Below are 16,892 nucleotides of genomic sequence, written 5' to 3' on the forward strand. Positions count from 1 at the left end.
AATATATTTGTATTGGCATCCATATTATAAGGTAAGTCATTTACAGCTATCAAAAAAAGCAGGGGCCCAAGAATTACTTGCCAATGACTTGGCATCATGAATGATGAATGATAAGATATTGTGTATTTGATAGTATTGTCTTCATATTGTACTAGTACTAGTAGAATGGTAGTAGTATAGTACAGTATGTTTATTATGTCGCGGACATCCAAAAACCATGTATGTAAAAAGAGGGGTTTTATATTCGTTGTGTGGCTACCCCAAAATAGCATCACTATTTATATATAAAACATATGTAGAGTCATGTAATGTATACATTGAAGTATTGTCTGCTATATCGCTTTGCGTACGATAATGTAAGCATGCGTTTTTGCCAAGAGCAACAAGTGTTCCTTCATGAACAGTATTTTACCGGTATTCAAAGCCTCCAAATCTAGTTCCGTGAAGTTGGCCCCACCCATGAAAGCACTAACGTTAGAAATGGTACCATTGCTAGTGCTTCGTTAGTGCTGGATAGTGCTCTGAACCCCAACGTTAGTGCTTTCCCCGTTCAGGAGCTATAATGAAAAAACCTTGGGTTGGGCTTACTTCACGTGAACTTGGCCCCACCCAGTCAGATCTCGGCCTTCAAGTAAGATACAAGGTCGTAAATGGTATCATTGGTTAGTGCTTCGTTAGTGCTGGCAGGAGCACCAATCCCCATCGTTACTGCTTGTCGCGTTCAGGAGTTATGATGAAGAAACCTTGAGTAGGGCTAACTCCACAGTGAATTTGGCCACACCCAGTCAGTTCTCGGCCCCAAAATAAGATACATGTTCGTGAATGGTATCATTGGTTAGTGCTACGTTAGTGCTGGCAGGAGCACCAATCCCCATCGTTAGTGCTTGTCGCGTTCAGGAGTTATGATGAAATAACCTTGGGTAGGGCTAACTTCACAGTGAACTTGGCCCCACCCAGTCAGATCTCGGCCCCCAAGTGAGATACAAGGTCGTAAGAGCTGCGGGGTCAAAACTTGGAAATTGTGTTCCAAACTAAACTTTTCCGTTGACTAGACTATACATAAAAATCGCTATTTTGTACAAAACTTGGATTTCAGCTGTGATCTTGAAAACTATTAATAAACCCATCATAAGATCATCGTTATTCAAAATTATCAAATATTCACCAAGCATGATCAGTCAGTCAGTCTACGGACTTTGTGAAGAACGGACGAATTTTGTTTTGCTCTCGTAAGACTTGTGCCTGTCGTCTTTCACTCGTTCAATGTTGTTCTAGTAAATCTAACCTAATTCCGTACTCAAATATAATTTGTTAAAGTGACTATTTCTTCGCTGTAATTACTTCTTCCACTGGTAGACGGTATGAGTGCATGCGGGATTTGCTCCGTAGTCCTTGCGAGGACTCAGAAGGATAAAATCAAATGTGGTCAATGTAAGGACATGTACCATGCTAAGTGTGTAAATCTCACCTCTGTAGAACTTCAACATATCGCTGGTAAGCCGTGGTCGTGTAGTAAATGCCTTAAAATGAAGAGACTTGAAACTTGAAATTTATTTGCCAAAAAATTCATACATTACAAAAATTTGAAATAGACATGTCTAACAAAGACACAATATCTTAAACTAAGAAATAACATAGAATAGAACTTGACTAATCATGAAAACCTAAGATAAAGTAGAATTTTTTAGGCGCCACCAGCAAAAGAAAAAACATCTTTCCCGCTGGTGGGAGTATTTGTATAAATAAATAAAAACAAAAACTTGAAAAAAGTAGATCAACTAAAAAGAATAAACGAGTAAATACATAGATAGCTTAAAAACGAATGAAAAACAAAATTAAATGAGAAAAAAAAGACAAATCAAATTGACACCACCACTATTCCGCTCCCAGTGAAAAAACCTCTCCTTAATCCAAGTATCAATCATTCTATCTCGGACTTTTAATTTAAAATCAAATGGTAAAATATTTATAAATCTAGTGCTCATATACATGATCTGTCTTCTTATAAAGCTCAACTTTGAATCGTGGATAATATATTTCAAAGATGTGTCAGGTCTTAAGTTATAAAACAGTTTGTCAGTTCTGATAAATGTATCTTTGTTTTTAACAATATGTTTAAGAAGTCTTTTGAAATAAAGTTGCCTTATTGTCATTACATTAAATTCAACAAAGCGGAATTCACTTGAATATAACCTAGGTTTTTTTTAAATTGTCTTAATTATGTACTTTTGAATCAAAAATAAATTAAGAAGGTGAGTGTCATAGGCTCCACCCCATACAACTAAACCATAATGAATTAAAGACTGTACAAAAGCATAGTATATCATCCTAAGACTTTCCAAGTTAAAAATATTGTTAATTTTGTAAAATTTATAGTTTGCATATTTTAGTTTATAGCAAAGGAAAGTTATGTGTGGACTCCACCTCAAATATTCGTCTATTATTACACCCAGATATTTAATTTAATTAACTTTTTCAATGGATGGGCAGTCACAGGTGAGAGTGTCTGTACAGTTCAAATGCAGCTTCATTCTAAATTCTGCGTTTGGTTGACCACCAGCATTTACAGCCAATTTTATGAATATGGTTTTTGAAAAATTAAGACTAAGGGTATTTGAGTCCAACCATTTTTTGACTATATTCATGTCATCCTCAACAACTTTAAAAACATTGGTCCAACTCTCATGCGAAAAATCGCTCACTTAATCGCTCATTGACGGAAGGTGATATTTCGGTGAGTAATGTCGATTCATTTGATTACACTGATGCTTTCTTGACTGAACCGCTGACTTTGGATGGAGTCAAAGTGTTGATCTCGGACTGTTTGAAATAGTTTATTGTTCAAATGGACGAAAAAATCTCAAACTCCTTGCTTCCTATTAGTGCTAATCTTGCTAGTAATAATGAGCTCCTGAAAGAATTGCAGAAGACTATCGCTAGTCAGAATGAAACTATCAAGTGTCTCCGTTCCGAAAATGAAGAATTGAAGCATAAAGTGATTAAACTCAGTAGTGAATTTGATGATTTGGAACAATATTCGCGTAGAGAATGTATCGAAATACACAGTGTTCCCGAGGCGAGAAATGAAAATTTGCAAAAGCTATTCCAGGATGTAGGGAAAGCAATTAAATTTAAAAAGGGCTACGAGGCAGTCAGCTGTTGTCATCGACTGAAAAAGCGCAACAATCAAGCTACACCTGGGATAATTGTAAAGTTCACTAGGAGGGAGGATGCGGAGGACTTCATTCAGTTGAAGAAGGATAAGGGAGTTCTAACTACACGTGATATTGGTCTGACTGGAGCCAATCACATATTCATCAACACATCGTTAACGGCAAAGCGTAGAGTCCTGTTCGGGAAGGCCAGACAGCTGGTGAAAGCCGCTAAAATCAAATACCTGTGGGTGGATCGAGCTGGAAGAATCAAGGCAAGAGTTGTGGACGGTGGACCTGTCTCTGTGATTCAATCGGACGACGATTTGCTGCCCTTTTCTCGATTTGCTGACACTTCGCAATAATTGGTTATTCTAATTGAATAAACTTTTAAATGAACAATCAGTTTGATTTAATGCATTGAATGAATTATTCTGAATGATAGTTCTCATTATTTATCAGTTTTTATATATCTTATATAATTTATATTATGCACATATTTAGTGGGATCCCCTTATTAATTTTTTTCCTATGCTTATGAGAGTGAACATGCAGTTGAAGGTGAATGGTTTTAACAATTGGTTTGATTTCGTGCATTGTATATTGAATGATTATTCTTATTGTTCAGCAGTTTTTATATATCTTATGTTATTCATATTATGTACATATTTAGTGGAATCTCTTCATTAATGTTCTTCTATGCTGATGAGAGTGAATATGCAGTTGCAGGTGAATGATTTTATAAATTAGTTTGTTTCGTGCATGGAATGAATTAACACCACTGTTATGCACTTATTGAATAGCTGAACTCGTAATTGCGTACAATCACTATCTCTATCACTTCATTTAGTGTTATCTCGTCTGGCTTGTTTTGACTCCTATAAGTTTTCTCTCGTTTCTCGCTTTACAATTTTGTTTATTACTATTGCCTCTTTCTTCATCTTCTGTATTAACAATGAATAATTAAATAATTTGATTGTATGGTATATATTTGTACTTTCAATTCATTCTGCATTAACAATGAATAATTAAATACTGAAATTTTTGTCTTTTTCATCTTGTTGAATTCTGCATGATTTAAATTTTTCTATTGAGCGCTGGCTATGTCTGGTTGTGAGTTTGTATGTGTGTGTGTTTGTGAGTGAGCGAGGAAATGAGAGTGTGAGAGTGTACATGGTTTGGGGTACTTAGTTATCACAGAGTTTCTATCAATTGAGTTATTTAATTTTGGGTCAGCAACCCCTTGCTTTATTTTGTTTTTATTCTCATCCATTCCTTACTATGTTTATCTTGGAATTCATTTTTGGTTATTTTGTCTAGATTGAGTCTAGTTTTGTTTACTTAATTATCGGTGATGAGTGCGGAATGGGTTTATCCGTTCATCTTATTCCATATCTCAACTGTTTTTATTCTATTTTAATTTGTACTTTCAATTTTAATAGTACTATTACCATCCAATCATTCTATTTGTTTCTCCTCTATTTATTAAAAATTATTATTGTCATGGAGAGAGTGAATGAGCAGCATAAATATTTATCAATATACTATCAAAATGTTAGAGGTTTGAGGACTAAGACACACTCATTTCTGACTTCACTCCTGGCTTCTGATTATGATGTTATTGTTATCACTGAGACGTGGTTGTGTAATGGAATCATGGACAGTGAGTTGTTCACCGACTCCTATATTATTTATCGGAGAGATAGGCCACAAGGTATGGGCGGTGGGGTCCTGATTGCTGTTAATCGTAGGGTTCGCTCTAATCTATGTCCCTGTTTAACTCTTGATCCGTACGAGAGTCTTGGTGTCAATATCAACTTTGAGGGTGTTAGCCATACAGTAATCGCTGTTTACATTCCTTGCTCTTCTAGCTTTCAGTACTTCGATACCTATTTGAGTCTCCTGGAATCTTGTTATGCAGCTATTGGTGATAAGTTGATCTTTTTGGGGGATTTTAACTTACCTGAAATTACCAATGATAGGTATTGTTTGGAGCTGGGCTCTCCTTCTGCCAGAAGATTGGCCTCTTTCGTTAACTTTTATGAGCTGGCTCTCTCTAATACAGTTCTTAATTGACCGAGCGAAGTGAGGTCTAAGATTCAAGTCGACGGTTTGGCATTTCTCTTAATGTTTAAATGTTTATAAGTTTATATGTTGCGCATTTACGGCGAAACGCGGTAATAGATTCCCATGAAATTTGACAGGTATGTTCCTTTTTAAATTGCGCGTCGACGTATATACAAGGTTTTTGGAAATTTTGCATTTCAAGGATAATATAAAAGGAAAAAGGAGCCTCCTTCATACGTCAATATTAGAGTAAAAATCAGACTATAGAATTATTCATCATAAATCAGCTGTCGAGTTGACTATAAATTGCATGCTATGACGCATGCAATTCAATATCTCAATGTAACTTGGTAAAAAATTAACAGCTGTGTAGACTATAAATTGCATGCCTCATTGCATGCCTCATTGCATGCCTCATTGCATGCCTCATTTCATGCCTCATTGAATGCCTCATTGAATGCAATTTTTATGCACTATTGAATAGGATGCAAAGAACTTATAACTGCTCGTCTGGGCGCCTATAGTGTGGTCCACGTTATAATGGCAGTGGATAAAGATAGAAGAATAGCGATGCCGATTCTCTGCATTAATTAATTATATTTCTACACCGTCAAAAACATAATTGACATCGTTGTGGACCTAGAAAAGGATAGTACAACCGGCTTTGTCGAATGATAGACAAGGATAGCAAAACCAAAGTTGATTAAATACTGTCATTATAACGTGTACCTCACTACAGATGTCTTCTGGTTTTCTCGCGCTAAATTCCGGAAAGCGTTGTATGATAATTAAATCTTGTGTAAGCATGATCTGATCAAATAAATAGTTAGTGTATCAGTGTGGATGTGCTTATGGTTTGGGACGACGTTATAACTGCGCGAGGTCTGTTCACAGAACTACTAGTTGTAATAATCGTATCTTGGACTTGGTCTTTTCCAGCATTGACATTAATGTTGAGCGTTGTGATTATTTCCTGGTTCCAGAGGATGATCACCATCCATCGCTTGTCATTGCAGTTCAGATGTTGTCCACATTTCCTAATTCCCGTTCGAATTGTATTGAACTGTATGCATCAGTGAGACGAAGGAGAGCTGTCTGAGTTGAATGGAATTTCCTAAAGCCTGATTGAAAGTTATGAAGCTTTCTATTGTTGTCTAGAAATTCTACAACTTGAGCATGAATAGCCTAAGTCTTTCTAGCACTTTGGACAATGCAGGTAAAATACTGATTGGTCTGAAATCCTCAACTTTATTAGGTGATGCAACTTTATTTAGAGGGCGAACCAGAGCAAACTTCCAGTTTTCAGGGAAATTGCCTTCTTCAAGTGACTTGTTGAAAATGTATGTAATGGTTGGTAAAACAGCAAATAACATCTTCTTGATAAATTTAATAGGAATTTTGTCTACACCCATAGCATTACTATGAATACGTTGAATTGCTTTGGAAGTGTCTTCTTCTGAGATTGGATGGAAATGAAATTGATCAATCAGTGGTATATCTAAGTTTGTAACCTGCTCTTCAAGATCATTGATATGATTACCAATGACACCTTCGTCGCGTTGGTTGGAATGTTAAACGAAATGGTCATTTATATTGTCCGATGGTAAATCAATTTGGGGATTTGATTTCTGTTTGCAAAGCCCGAATTCTTTTATTCCCTGCCAAAGTGATTGAGAGTCGTGTTCATTGTTTGTCATGAACGAATTCAAGTACCTAATCTTTGAGTTCCGTAATTCCTGTTTGACTCTATTTCTAAGGCTCCTATACTCTATCAAACTGTCCAAGTCGAATGTATTTTTAAATTTTCATTAGCTTTGTCTCTACGTCCCATCATCTCAAGTATTTCTCTAGTCATCCACGGAACTCGTCGTTCCCTATTGATCCTCCTTGTCACATAAGGTGCATGTTTGTCATACAAAGTCAAAGTCCAATTCTCGAAAGTCTTGACCATGTCATACACTGAGGGTAACGCTTCAATTTGATGCCATGGAGCCTGAGCCACATCAGTCAGGAAGGCTGCTTCATCAAAGTTTTTGAAGTCTCTATATGTGATAATTTTCTATTAATAAAGTTTGTTGATAATTCTTTTTGCAAATTCAAATTTTATTGCCATCAAAAATCACATTGAAAACTTTCTTAATAGACAACAAGATTACAGAAACAAAATGTCAAACATATACCCACATTTATTTGTAGCGCGGCCAGAAAAAGACAAACTTGAGTACTAGCCGTGTGTTTATTAAATATAACTCAATATATATATTTTTTGTTAATATTTTGTGAATAAAAATTACGAGTTGATGAGAGATACGAGTAATTCCTTATATTATTGATCCGAATGGTTATTCATAATACAGAAGTCGGGGTCACTGCAATCAAAATTTTTTTATTCTGTATGGTAGCTAATAAATTTCATACGTATTGATTGTCCATAATGTATCCAGTGTCCATAATGGAAGTAATTGAACTACTCAAAATTAATGGCTTACTGGTCCCTCATAGATTTATAGTATTCCTGGTGATTGAGCCTGTCTTTTTCAGCGTTGTCAATTAATAATAAAGCTTAATTTACAATTAGCTTACCCAGCGAACTTCGTACCGCCAATGTATCTCATGTTACACTTGACTTTATTTGGTGAATCATGAAATTTATCTGACAATCAACATGTACATTTACATCTCAATACAGACTTCCTATGTGCTTAGTCATGCAGCATTCGTTATTCCGAAAACATATTATTCTTCTCAATCAATTGGTAGTAATATCTATCAGTAAAGTTTTCAATTAAAAAAAAGGTTATATCAGTGTTTCAAAGAAAAATATTCAATGTTTTCATAGCTGTAGATTGTCGATTTATGGTCCAGGAAATATACGATGTACGATGAATCACACAGAATTCCATATTCTTTCCATTTTAGGATGAATATAAGCTAAGCTAAATTCAAAAAAAATGTAAATTATTCCTTCATTCTTCAGTAATTAATGAATGCATACAATATGAATACTATACTCTCTTTCATTAGGTGAATAATTTTTTTCAACATTTTCCAGTTTCTTAATGATAGGGGAGTGATAATTATTTTATAGGTCTTCTAAGGAACCATTATCAACAGCTGGTACCAATCAACTACACTTCAACTCCAAACTACCGTTTTAATACCAGTACACAATAATTCATCTCAGGGTGATATGTTTATTACAGCTGGTAACTTTAGATGCTAAATCATATTATCACAATATGATCTTGAATCATGATCATCTTTTCGTTCTTCAGTAGCCGCTCGGCCGAAAATTTCGAAAACATATGTCTGTAAAATGGATTAATAAATAATTATTATTAGCCCCCCTTTTAAAATTTCTGTTCAGAAGCCATCCCCAATATTCACACAACATACTGTATTCCCAAAGTTTCATGCCGTTAGGTCAAGTAGTTTTCAAGTCTACAGGGAACAAACAAACCCACAAACAGACATTCATTTTTTTATAAATAGATTTCCATTCGGCTCAAACAAAAGCCTCACTAAATGAAGGTAGAATGATAAGGATTCAGTTCTGTTGTTTTTACATTTTTTCAAATCACTTTCAAAAAGTTCATGTAGTACCTACTATTGTGTTTGAGACACTTCTGGCGCTATCATAGTTTCACCACTATTCTGTTCCACAGTCCTATCTCTTGCAGTCGTTAACTATATCTATAATAATTATATAGAGTAAAGAGCTGGCTTATGCACGTACGGGATAGGAAAATTATGTTTGACGCATCATCACGTCTGAACTACTGGACTAATTAGCTTGAAATTTTGCTTATAGATTCTTAATTAACCAAGGATGGTTATAGGCCTATTCTCAATTCTTCAAAATTTCATTACGTCAAGTTTTCATTTTGTCAAGTTTTAAAATAGATCCTTGCGAAGCACGGGTTCTTGCTAGTTATGTTATAAAATGTTGGTAATAATTACATCCATTAATAATGCATATGAGTATACATATATTAATATGTTTATAAAAGTTATAACAAAAACTTTATAACATAAGTACAGAATGCTTGTTTTTAGAATGTATGCTCTACCACACTTGTTAACGCTTTATGGATTACCCCTAAACTAATATTGTTTATCTCCGTTGTAATTTTCATTTTCACTTAATTCAAAGTATAAGATCTATAAAAATAGATCAGGCAAAAATCTGGTGGTGTTTATTGGTAAAATACTGTTTATGAACACTCGTTGCTCTTGGCAAAACTGCATGATTACATTATCATACACAAAACAATACTGCACACCGCTAGACCACATACTAGGCACGCAACAAATATAAGAACTACACTATTCACAGACATGTTTATATGGATGTGCCCGACATTACGAACCACTGTACAGAGTGGGTGAAAAGTCCGAGAACGGCTTTAAGGTGCGTACAGACTCTCGCTCTGCTCCGCAACCGAACGTCACTCCAGCAGAGCGATTGATGATCGACCAGGGAGCAAGAGTAGTTCGACCGGGGAACGCGAGAAGATCTAACATCTTCCGTAATGTTCATGATGGGTGCGTGGGCGGTCCAACTGTGGTTCGATGGTGGTACGAAGGCGGTACGAGGGAGGAGCGTGCTCGGTGCGGGTTGGAAGCACGAATGTGTACACAGCTAATAATATTTCATTCACAAAGGTAATTTTACGGTGGGTGTGATTAGGGATCCTACTCAAATTGAAAAAAAACTACTTTACTATGACTTTGAAAATCTGGTCCACCATTTTGAATACAAATTTATTTTTTTAAATAGTAAGGTGGTCATGCGATACATAATTTCGATACGGAATCTCAAGAAAAAATGAATGTTGAAAACCGCATATCGATATCTTAAACCGTTTTGGAGATATTCACATTATTAATCAATACTATTCAAAGCAGAAAGGAGAGAAAAAAGTATGAGAACGGCTTAGTATCCCATAAAACAATGTGATTCCAAGGTGGGTGTGATTGGGGATCCTACTCAACTGGAAATACTACTTTACTTTACTTTGAATTTAAAAATCCGCTCTGCCATCTTGGATCCGCCATTTTGAATGCAACTTTATTCTTTTAAAATAGGAAATAGGAAGGTGATTATGCGATACATGAATTCGATACCGGTACGGAATCTCAAGAAGAAATGAATGGCGAAACCCGCTCATCGATATCTCAAGCCGTTTAGAAAATATTCACATTATTAATCAATACCACTGATTTGCATGGTACTGATTAATAATGGGAATATTTTCTAAACGATATCCTATTATATTAAGCGAGCAATTTCTGTATTTATATCTGGTTATTTATGTTCAACGGATCTCGAAAACGTCTCTAACAATTTTCTCGAAATTTGGAACATAGTAGGTTTATGATATAAAAATTCGATTGCACTAGGTCTCATCCTTGGGAAAACTCGCTGGACGACATTAAAAGGATAATTCATCCTAGGCTGAAACAGCTGTGGGTAGTAAAAAAGTGAGTGAGCGAGTGAGTATGTGAAAAATATAGCCAGCTGTGGAATATAAACACGATCATTTTAGAGAATTGTGTTCTGTTTATCAATAAATAAAAATAACGAGCGAATCTCGGTGCCCCGATATTATGTTTAATGTGTGACTTTGTCAATTACCAATGCTGGTTTATTACAATAAAATTTATTTATTTATTTATGTTTGAAGCTTGGAAACAGCTTAGATTTCTGGAATAAACATTCTATTTACTGATTCATATTTCGAGCCAATTCATATGAATGTGATGTTACTGCTTTGCTCAGGAATTTCTTGGTTCAAGTGACATTGTGGATCGTAAAGCACTGCTCAGGAAGAAGGCTGATTGGGCACAAAACATAAACGAGCCCAGAGCTGCGGCTGAAATGTATTTGTCAGCTGGAGATACAATCAAGGCAATTCATATCATCGGCGAGAATGGATGGATTGATATGTAAGTTACTAAAACCTATCTTATAGATAAGCTATTGATGTGTTCAAACTATATATAGAAAATTTGAATAATTCTTCATAAGACAAATGCTTTAGACCAACATTGAAGAAGAGTACAACTTTTCCCGTATATAACAGAAAAATCTAACTCACTTTCATTTGTTTATTGTAATGGGAGCAGGTGTAATTTGTTGCTCTGCAACTGTCTGCAGAATACGAATAGATAGGATCATGATAGTGTAATCAAGTTAAACCAGCAGTTTTGTTCTAGACTTTTCAAGATGAACTCATGATTAGAAGTTGTAATAAACTTGAATAGTTTGAGAATATAAATAGATGCTGAGTAGAAAGTGCTAGAGAAGTCACACGGATCTTCTACAAAAATATAATTATGATATACTGTATATCATTAACTAAATTTAAAACGTTTGTTTTCTACATTGGAAAATGAGCAGCTTTGGACTGAAGCATGTTTCTTTCCTGTAAGTGTAATTGCTTGTTGCCTAGTTCACATGTTGGCCTAGTCCCTGGCCCAGTAATCTGGTCCAGCCTAGTAATGTGTAGTCCACATCCAGGCCAGCGCTGGCAAACCATCCTTCCAAACACTGGAGCTGGTCGTCATTGGCCTTCATTGGGCCAACGTGTGGATGCGGCATCAAAGGTGGATGAATAAATTCTAGATTAGTGAATTTTATTTGAAATGATGATGGATTTTCAGGTTGATTGATGTGGGGAGGAAGCTTGACAAGGCCGAAACGGAATGCATTAGAGCTGTGGCTGAGAGACTGCGCCAGCTGGGAGCACTGGAGCACGCTACCGAGATGTATCGCAAACTCGGCGAGGAACGCAGCATCGTGAAGCTGCATGTCGAGGCCAGCAACTGGACCGAGGCATTCGGCCTCGCCGAGCGCCACCCCGAGTACATGCACCTCGTCTATGTGCCCTATGCCCAGTGGCTGGCCGAAAACGACAAATTCATTGAGGCTCACAAAGGTACCTTTCTCTTAAATTATACATTCATGGGTTGTAGGGTGACATAGACAACTACTATTTGTATAATAGTAATAATTTCCAAATTATTGAATTGTAAATTGAGTGTGTAATTGAAGAATTTTGAAGTGACACATACCTCTAGCTACATTTGGACTGTTGTATAAATTGGAATTGGAACCGTTTTGGGCGTAAGTTAGCCTCTGGTACTTTTCTGTAAATTGTATAATCGTCCAGTCAATATAGACATAAAAAAGGGTGTGTGCTTGGAATATATATTGTAGTTCTGATGTTTTAATATATCATTTGGATACATGAGAGAAGTGTAGAACCAATTTCTTCAGGCAAAATTTCAATCTGATACAATAAAATACTTAAGTTTGACTCTTGATTATAAATTGACTTGGGACTACCACATAAAGAAAATAAAGATGTATTCCGTGTTCTTGATAAGACAATTTCTTCATGCAAAATTTCCTTGTGCTAGATACAGAGTGGCCCAAAAACCTCGTATTTTTGGTCCATTTTCCAGTTTTCAGCTATTTCCGCCAAATCCGTAAATCGGAAAGAAAAAAATGTTGCCTTTTTTTTAGACTAGAAATAGAAATAGAAATAGAAATTTCTTTATTGACATAAGACATTTAACAAAATGTATGGTCAATCGTCACATATATATCCATACATACATATATACATATACACATACATATAATATTATACAAAAAATTCAAAGCACAGAAACAATACGATTCTACAATACAAAGTAATTTACAAGCCCATTTTCACAATTCATACATACGAAAATCAATTTCATAAAAATCAGCCACTGTATAAATGCATTCTTGCTGCAGGATAAATTTAACAGTTTTTTTGAAACTCATACAAGAAAGGCTTCTGATAGATAGTGGCAAGAAATTGTACAATTTTACTCCAATAAACAGCCAGCTTTTTTGTGATCGTGAATACCTGAGGTATTCAGTTCTTATGTTATTTCTGTGCCTCGTATTATGATTATGGACTTCAGTGCCAGTAGCCAAATCCCCTTTATACGTATGTATATAGAGAAGCAGGCTCATAACATAGACGGACGGCAGAGTCAACAGCTTAAGTTTTTTGAAAAGAGGCCTACAATGAAATCTTTGGTTTTCATTCATTATTATTCTTACTGCCCTTTTCTGAAGCCTAAAAATCTCAATGGACCTACTGCAATTGCCCCATACAATGATTCCATAAGACAACAATGAGAATATCTGAGCATAATAAACATTTAACAAAACGTCAACATCAACAACTCCACGCAATCTTCTCAACATATAAAGGCCTTTAGATAATTTCTTACTTAGGGACTCCACGTGCGAGAACCAATTCAGTCTGTTATCAATATATATACCTAGGAACTTTAGTGATTCAATACTGCTTGGTAGCCTATTATTATAACTAAAACTAATATCACAGGTTTTGTCTATATTGAGTGTAAGATGATTTGCTGAGCACCAATCAGTCACAATATTTGTACTATTTACAAGTAGGTGATCTAACTCTAATGTGGTATTAGCTTTTATTTTTAAACCCAGGTCATCTGCAAACAAGAAACCCTCTCTGGTAGCACAATCAACATTTGAAGGTAAGTCATTTATATAAACTATGGATAATAGTGGTCCTAGTATGGATCCCTGAGGAACACCATACAGTACATCATTGCCACTGGACAGAAATCCAGATTAAAACACAAACTGACTCCTCCCCTCTAAGTAAGATTTAATCACTCTAACAGACTGAATTTCCAAACCATAATATTCCAATTTTCTTAATAACAGATCATGGTGGACTGTATCGAACGCACGACTCATATCAAATGATCTGAAAGTAACAAGAAACCTACTCTCAAGATCCATTACAACTTGATTTGTTAATTTCTGCACAGCCTTACTTGTGCTACACTGTTTTCTGAAGCCAAATTGCTTATCTGACAATAATTTATTATTTTCGAAATACTCAGAGAGTTGCTCCTGCATTATTATCTCAAATAATTTAGAAAATATAGGCACTATTGATATTGGTCTAAAGTTTGATGGATCATCTTTGGAGCCTCTTTTATGAATACTTTTATTTTCTTCAACTCAGGAGGAAAATCAGAACAGTTAACAACATATTCATTGAATAGGTAGGCTAATACTTCGCATATATACTTCGCAGAGATTTTCAATAAAAGAGAATTTAAGCCATAAATATCTAGACATTTACTATTACTTAGATTATGAATCATTGCATAGACCTTCTCCACAGTGACAGACTTAAAAGAAAAATTACTATTTGGCTTCTCAACCCTCTCCAAATAATCAGAAGAGAGCAGGTTGCTCTTTGGTATCTTACTGCTAAGGTTTGCTATGTGTCCTGTGAAATAATTATTGAACTTTTCTGCAGTTATTGAGCACCTTACATTGGTAGATTTTGTGTTAACATTAGACAGTGATCTAACTATGTTCCAAGTAGTTTTACTCACATTCTGAGAACTGAGAATCATGTGACTTAAATACTTTTTTCTTGCATCCCTAACTGACTTCTTATATTTATTTTTAGATGAGTTGTACAGATTTTTTGAATGTTGAGATCTGTAAACTTGATAGAGATAATACAACTCATCACATTCATCTTTAAGAGTTTTTAGTTCACCTGTGTACCATTTAGTGTCAGGTCTTGCATTTCTTCTCTTGGGAAAAATTAAAGGAAAAGCAGTGTTAACAGCTTTTAAGTATGTGTCCAGAAAATTTTTGAATTTTTTATCCCTATCTGATTTATAAACATCAAACCACACAACAGATCCAATAATCTCCAATAAATGAGCTATATTTCAATAATTTATTAGCCTAATTTTATCTAATCTTTGATCCATAGAAAAAGGAGCAGGCTTAACTGTTATGTCAGCTTCAAAAAGTAAGGCATTATGGTCTGAAAGAGCTGTATGAATGACATTGTATCTACTACCGTATATATATTGTTAATACATTATCTATAAAAGATCCTGGATTTACTATCCATGGTCTTGTGATACTATTTATGGTAGGACTTAAACCAAAACTATCGAGCATACTGCATAGTTGTGTTTTTTCTTTATACTCACGATCAAAATTTACATTAAAATCACCACCAATAATTATCGAAAAACCTCATTTAAAAATCAACAAAAGAATCTCATACAAACAATTTAGGAAGGCAGTGAAAACAGCATAATCATTGTTATAAGGCCGGTAAATTGAAACAGCTATTACTTTTTTTTCTGGGATCTCAATGGCACAAGCTTCACATACCATTTCAGTGGATAATTTTGTTTACATCTTGTCACGTTACTTTTGATGGAATAATGCTTAGCCTCTTGCTTTGCATCAATCGGTAGAGCATGAGAGTTCGCTTAATAACTATAAAATCTGGTCGTGGTTTTCTAGGGTATAATCTCACTAAAATCTTAATAGGCTCATACAGGAGATTTCGTAATAATTAAATACTGATAATTTATAAAAATATAATTTATATCCCATGGTATTGAGGAATAAAATGAATGGTACACCATGAAAAATTTGATACATATATTAAACAAATAATCTCAAAATTAGATCAAAGAAAAAATATATAGAGCAACAAAATATATAATGAAACAAGAAACGAAATCGAATAAAATATCACAGATCAGTACTATTTTCTAGTTCTATAGCACGAAACTTTACCATGTGCTTTCACTTCATTGATCATATGCATTTATCTGCATGTAGCTTTGACATCAGCTTGCTGTTGCTTGTCGATCTGGACGATCCTACTTATATATATTAACTTCCCAAATCAGAGCATGATAAATTGACAAATCAATAATTAAATATATATTAATTTCTACAGTTTCCAATAAATATATATATATATCTCAGGGTGCAAGATTCGGCACCTGATGGATATAGATAAATCAATTTATCTAATGAACCAGAGCTACATTCTATTATCACAAATTACATTATAAAATCAATGATCATGTGAACATTTGTATTATCAGCTTAGAACTTAATATTCTTTTAATTGGTGTATCCTTTGATATATAAATTGACTCGTTTCTATTCAATAAAATATTTCTTATACCATTTTTAAGACTTGCGCAAGTATTTTTATTAATTTCTTAATTTTTAAAACCTTTTCGACAAGCTAGCTTTGATTTCTTATTTCATTCGAAGCACTGAGGGCGCCCTAATATTATTTCAACTATTTTTCACTCACGTGCTGGATTTTCTATAAGTTGCTGATGGCGATCCGAACTCCTGGTAGTCCTGGATTATTGGTGGCCGAAGTCGTCTCTTCCAAGGGATTAAAAATATTCAAATGACTTTTGCTTTACTATAGCATCACAAAGTCTTATGAAAAATTAATAATTTGATTTAACTTTTAAGTCATTAAAAAGGTACAGTAAAAGATATTATGCTCTACAAATTTTGGTGACATTCCATGGTAGTGGTTGGCAGGCAAGTGGGCAAGTTCTACTTCTTTTTCACAATTTTCATTTCGGACTTGCAAATTTACATAAAATTTAAATAATTTGTTACTACGCCATTCAAGGCTCAAATAGTTCGTGCCAATCTATTAAATTATTACTTATGTTACACATCTGATAATTTATCTGCCTTCGGGCCATATCCAAAACATAAACTGAACAACAATAATTCATAAACTCTTATCATTTATAGAAATATATAAAAAT

General features: G+C 34.7%; 1 protein-coding gene across 1 annotated transcript in view; it reads left to right on the forward strand.

The window, feature by feature from the left end:
- Nucleotides 1-16,892, forward strand: part of LOC111053694 (intraflagellar transport protein 122 homolog) — a 128,839-nt gene that overhangs the window by 74,311 nt on the left and 37,636 nt on the right. Inside the window, 2 exon segments of the mRNA XM_039431419.1 lie at nucleotides 11,002-11,168; nucleotides 11,886-12,160. Of these exon segments, the coding sequence (XP_039287353.1) occupies nucleotides 11,002-11,168; nucleotides 11,886-12,160 (442 nt within the window).

Source organism: Nilaparvata lugens, chromosome 6, assembly GCF_014356525.2.
Source record: "Nilaparvata lugens isolate BPH chromosome 6, ASM1435652v1, whole genome shotgun sequence".
Taxonomy (NCBI): Eukaryota; Metazoa; Arthropoda; class Insecta; order Hemiptera; family Delphacidae; genus Nilaparvata; species Nilaparvata lugens.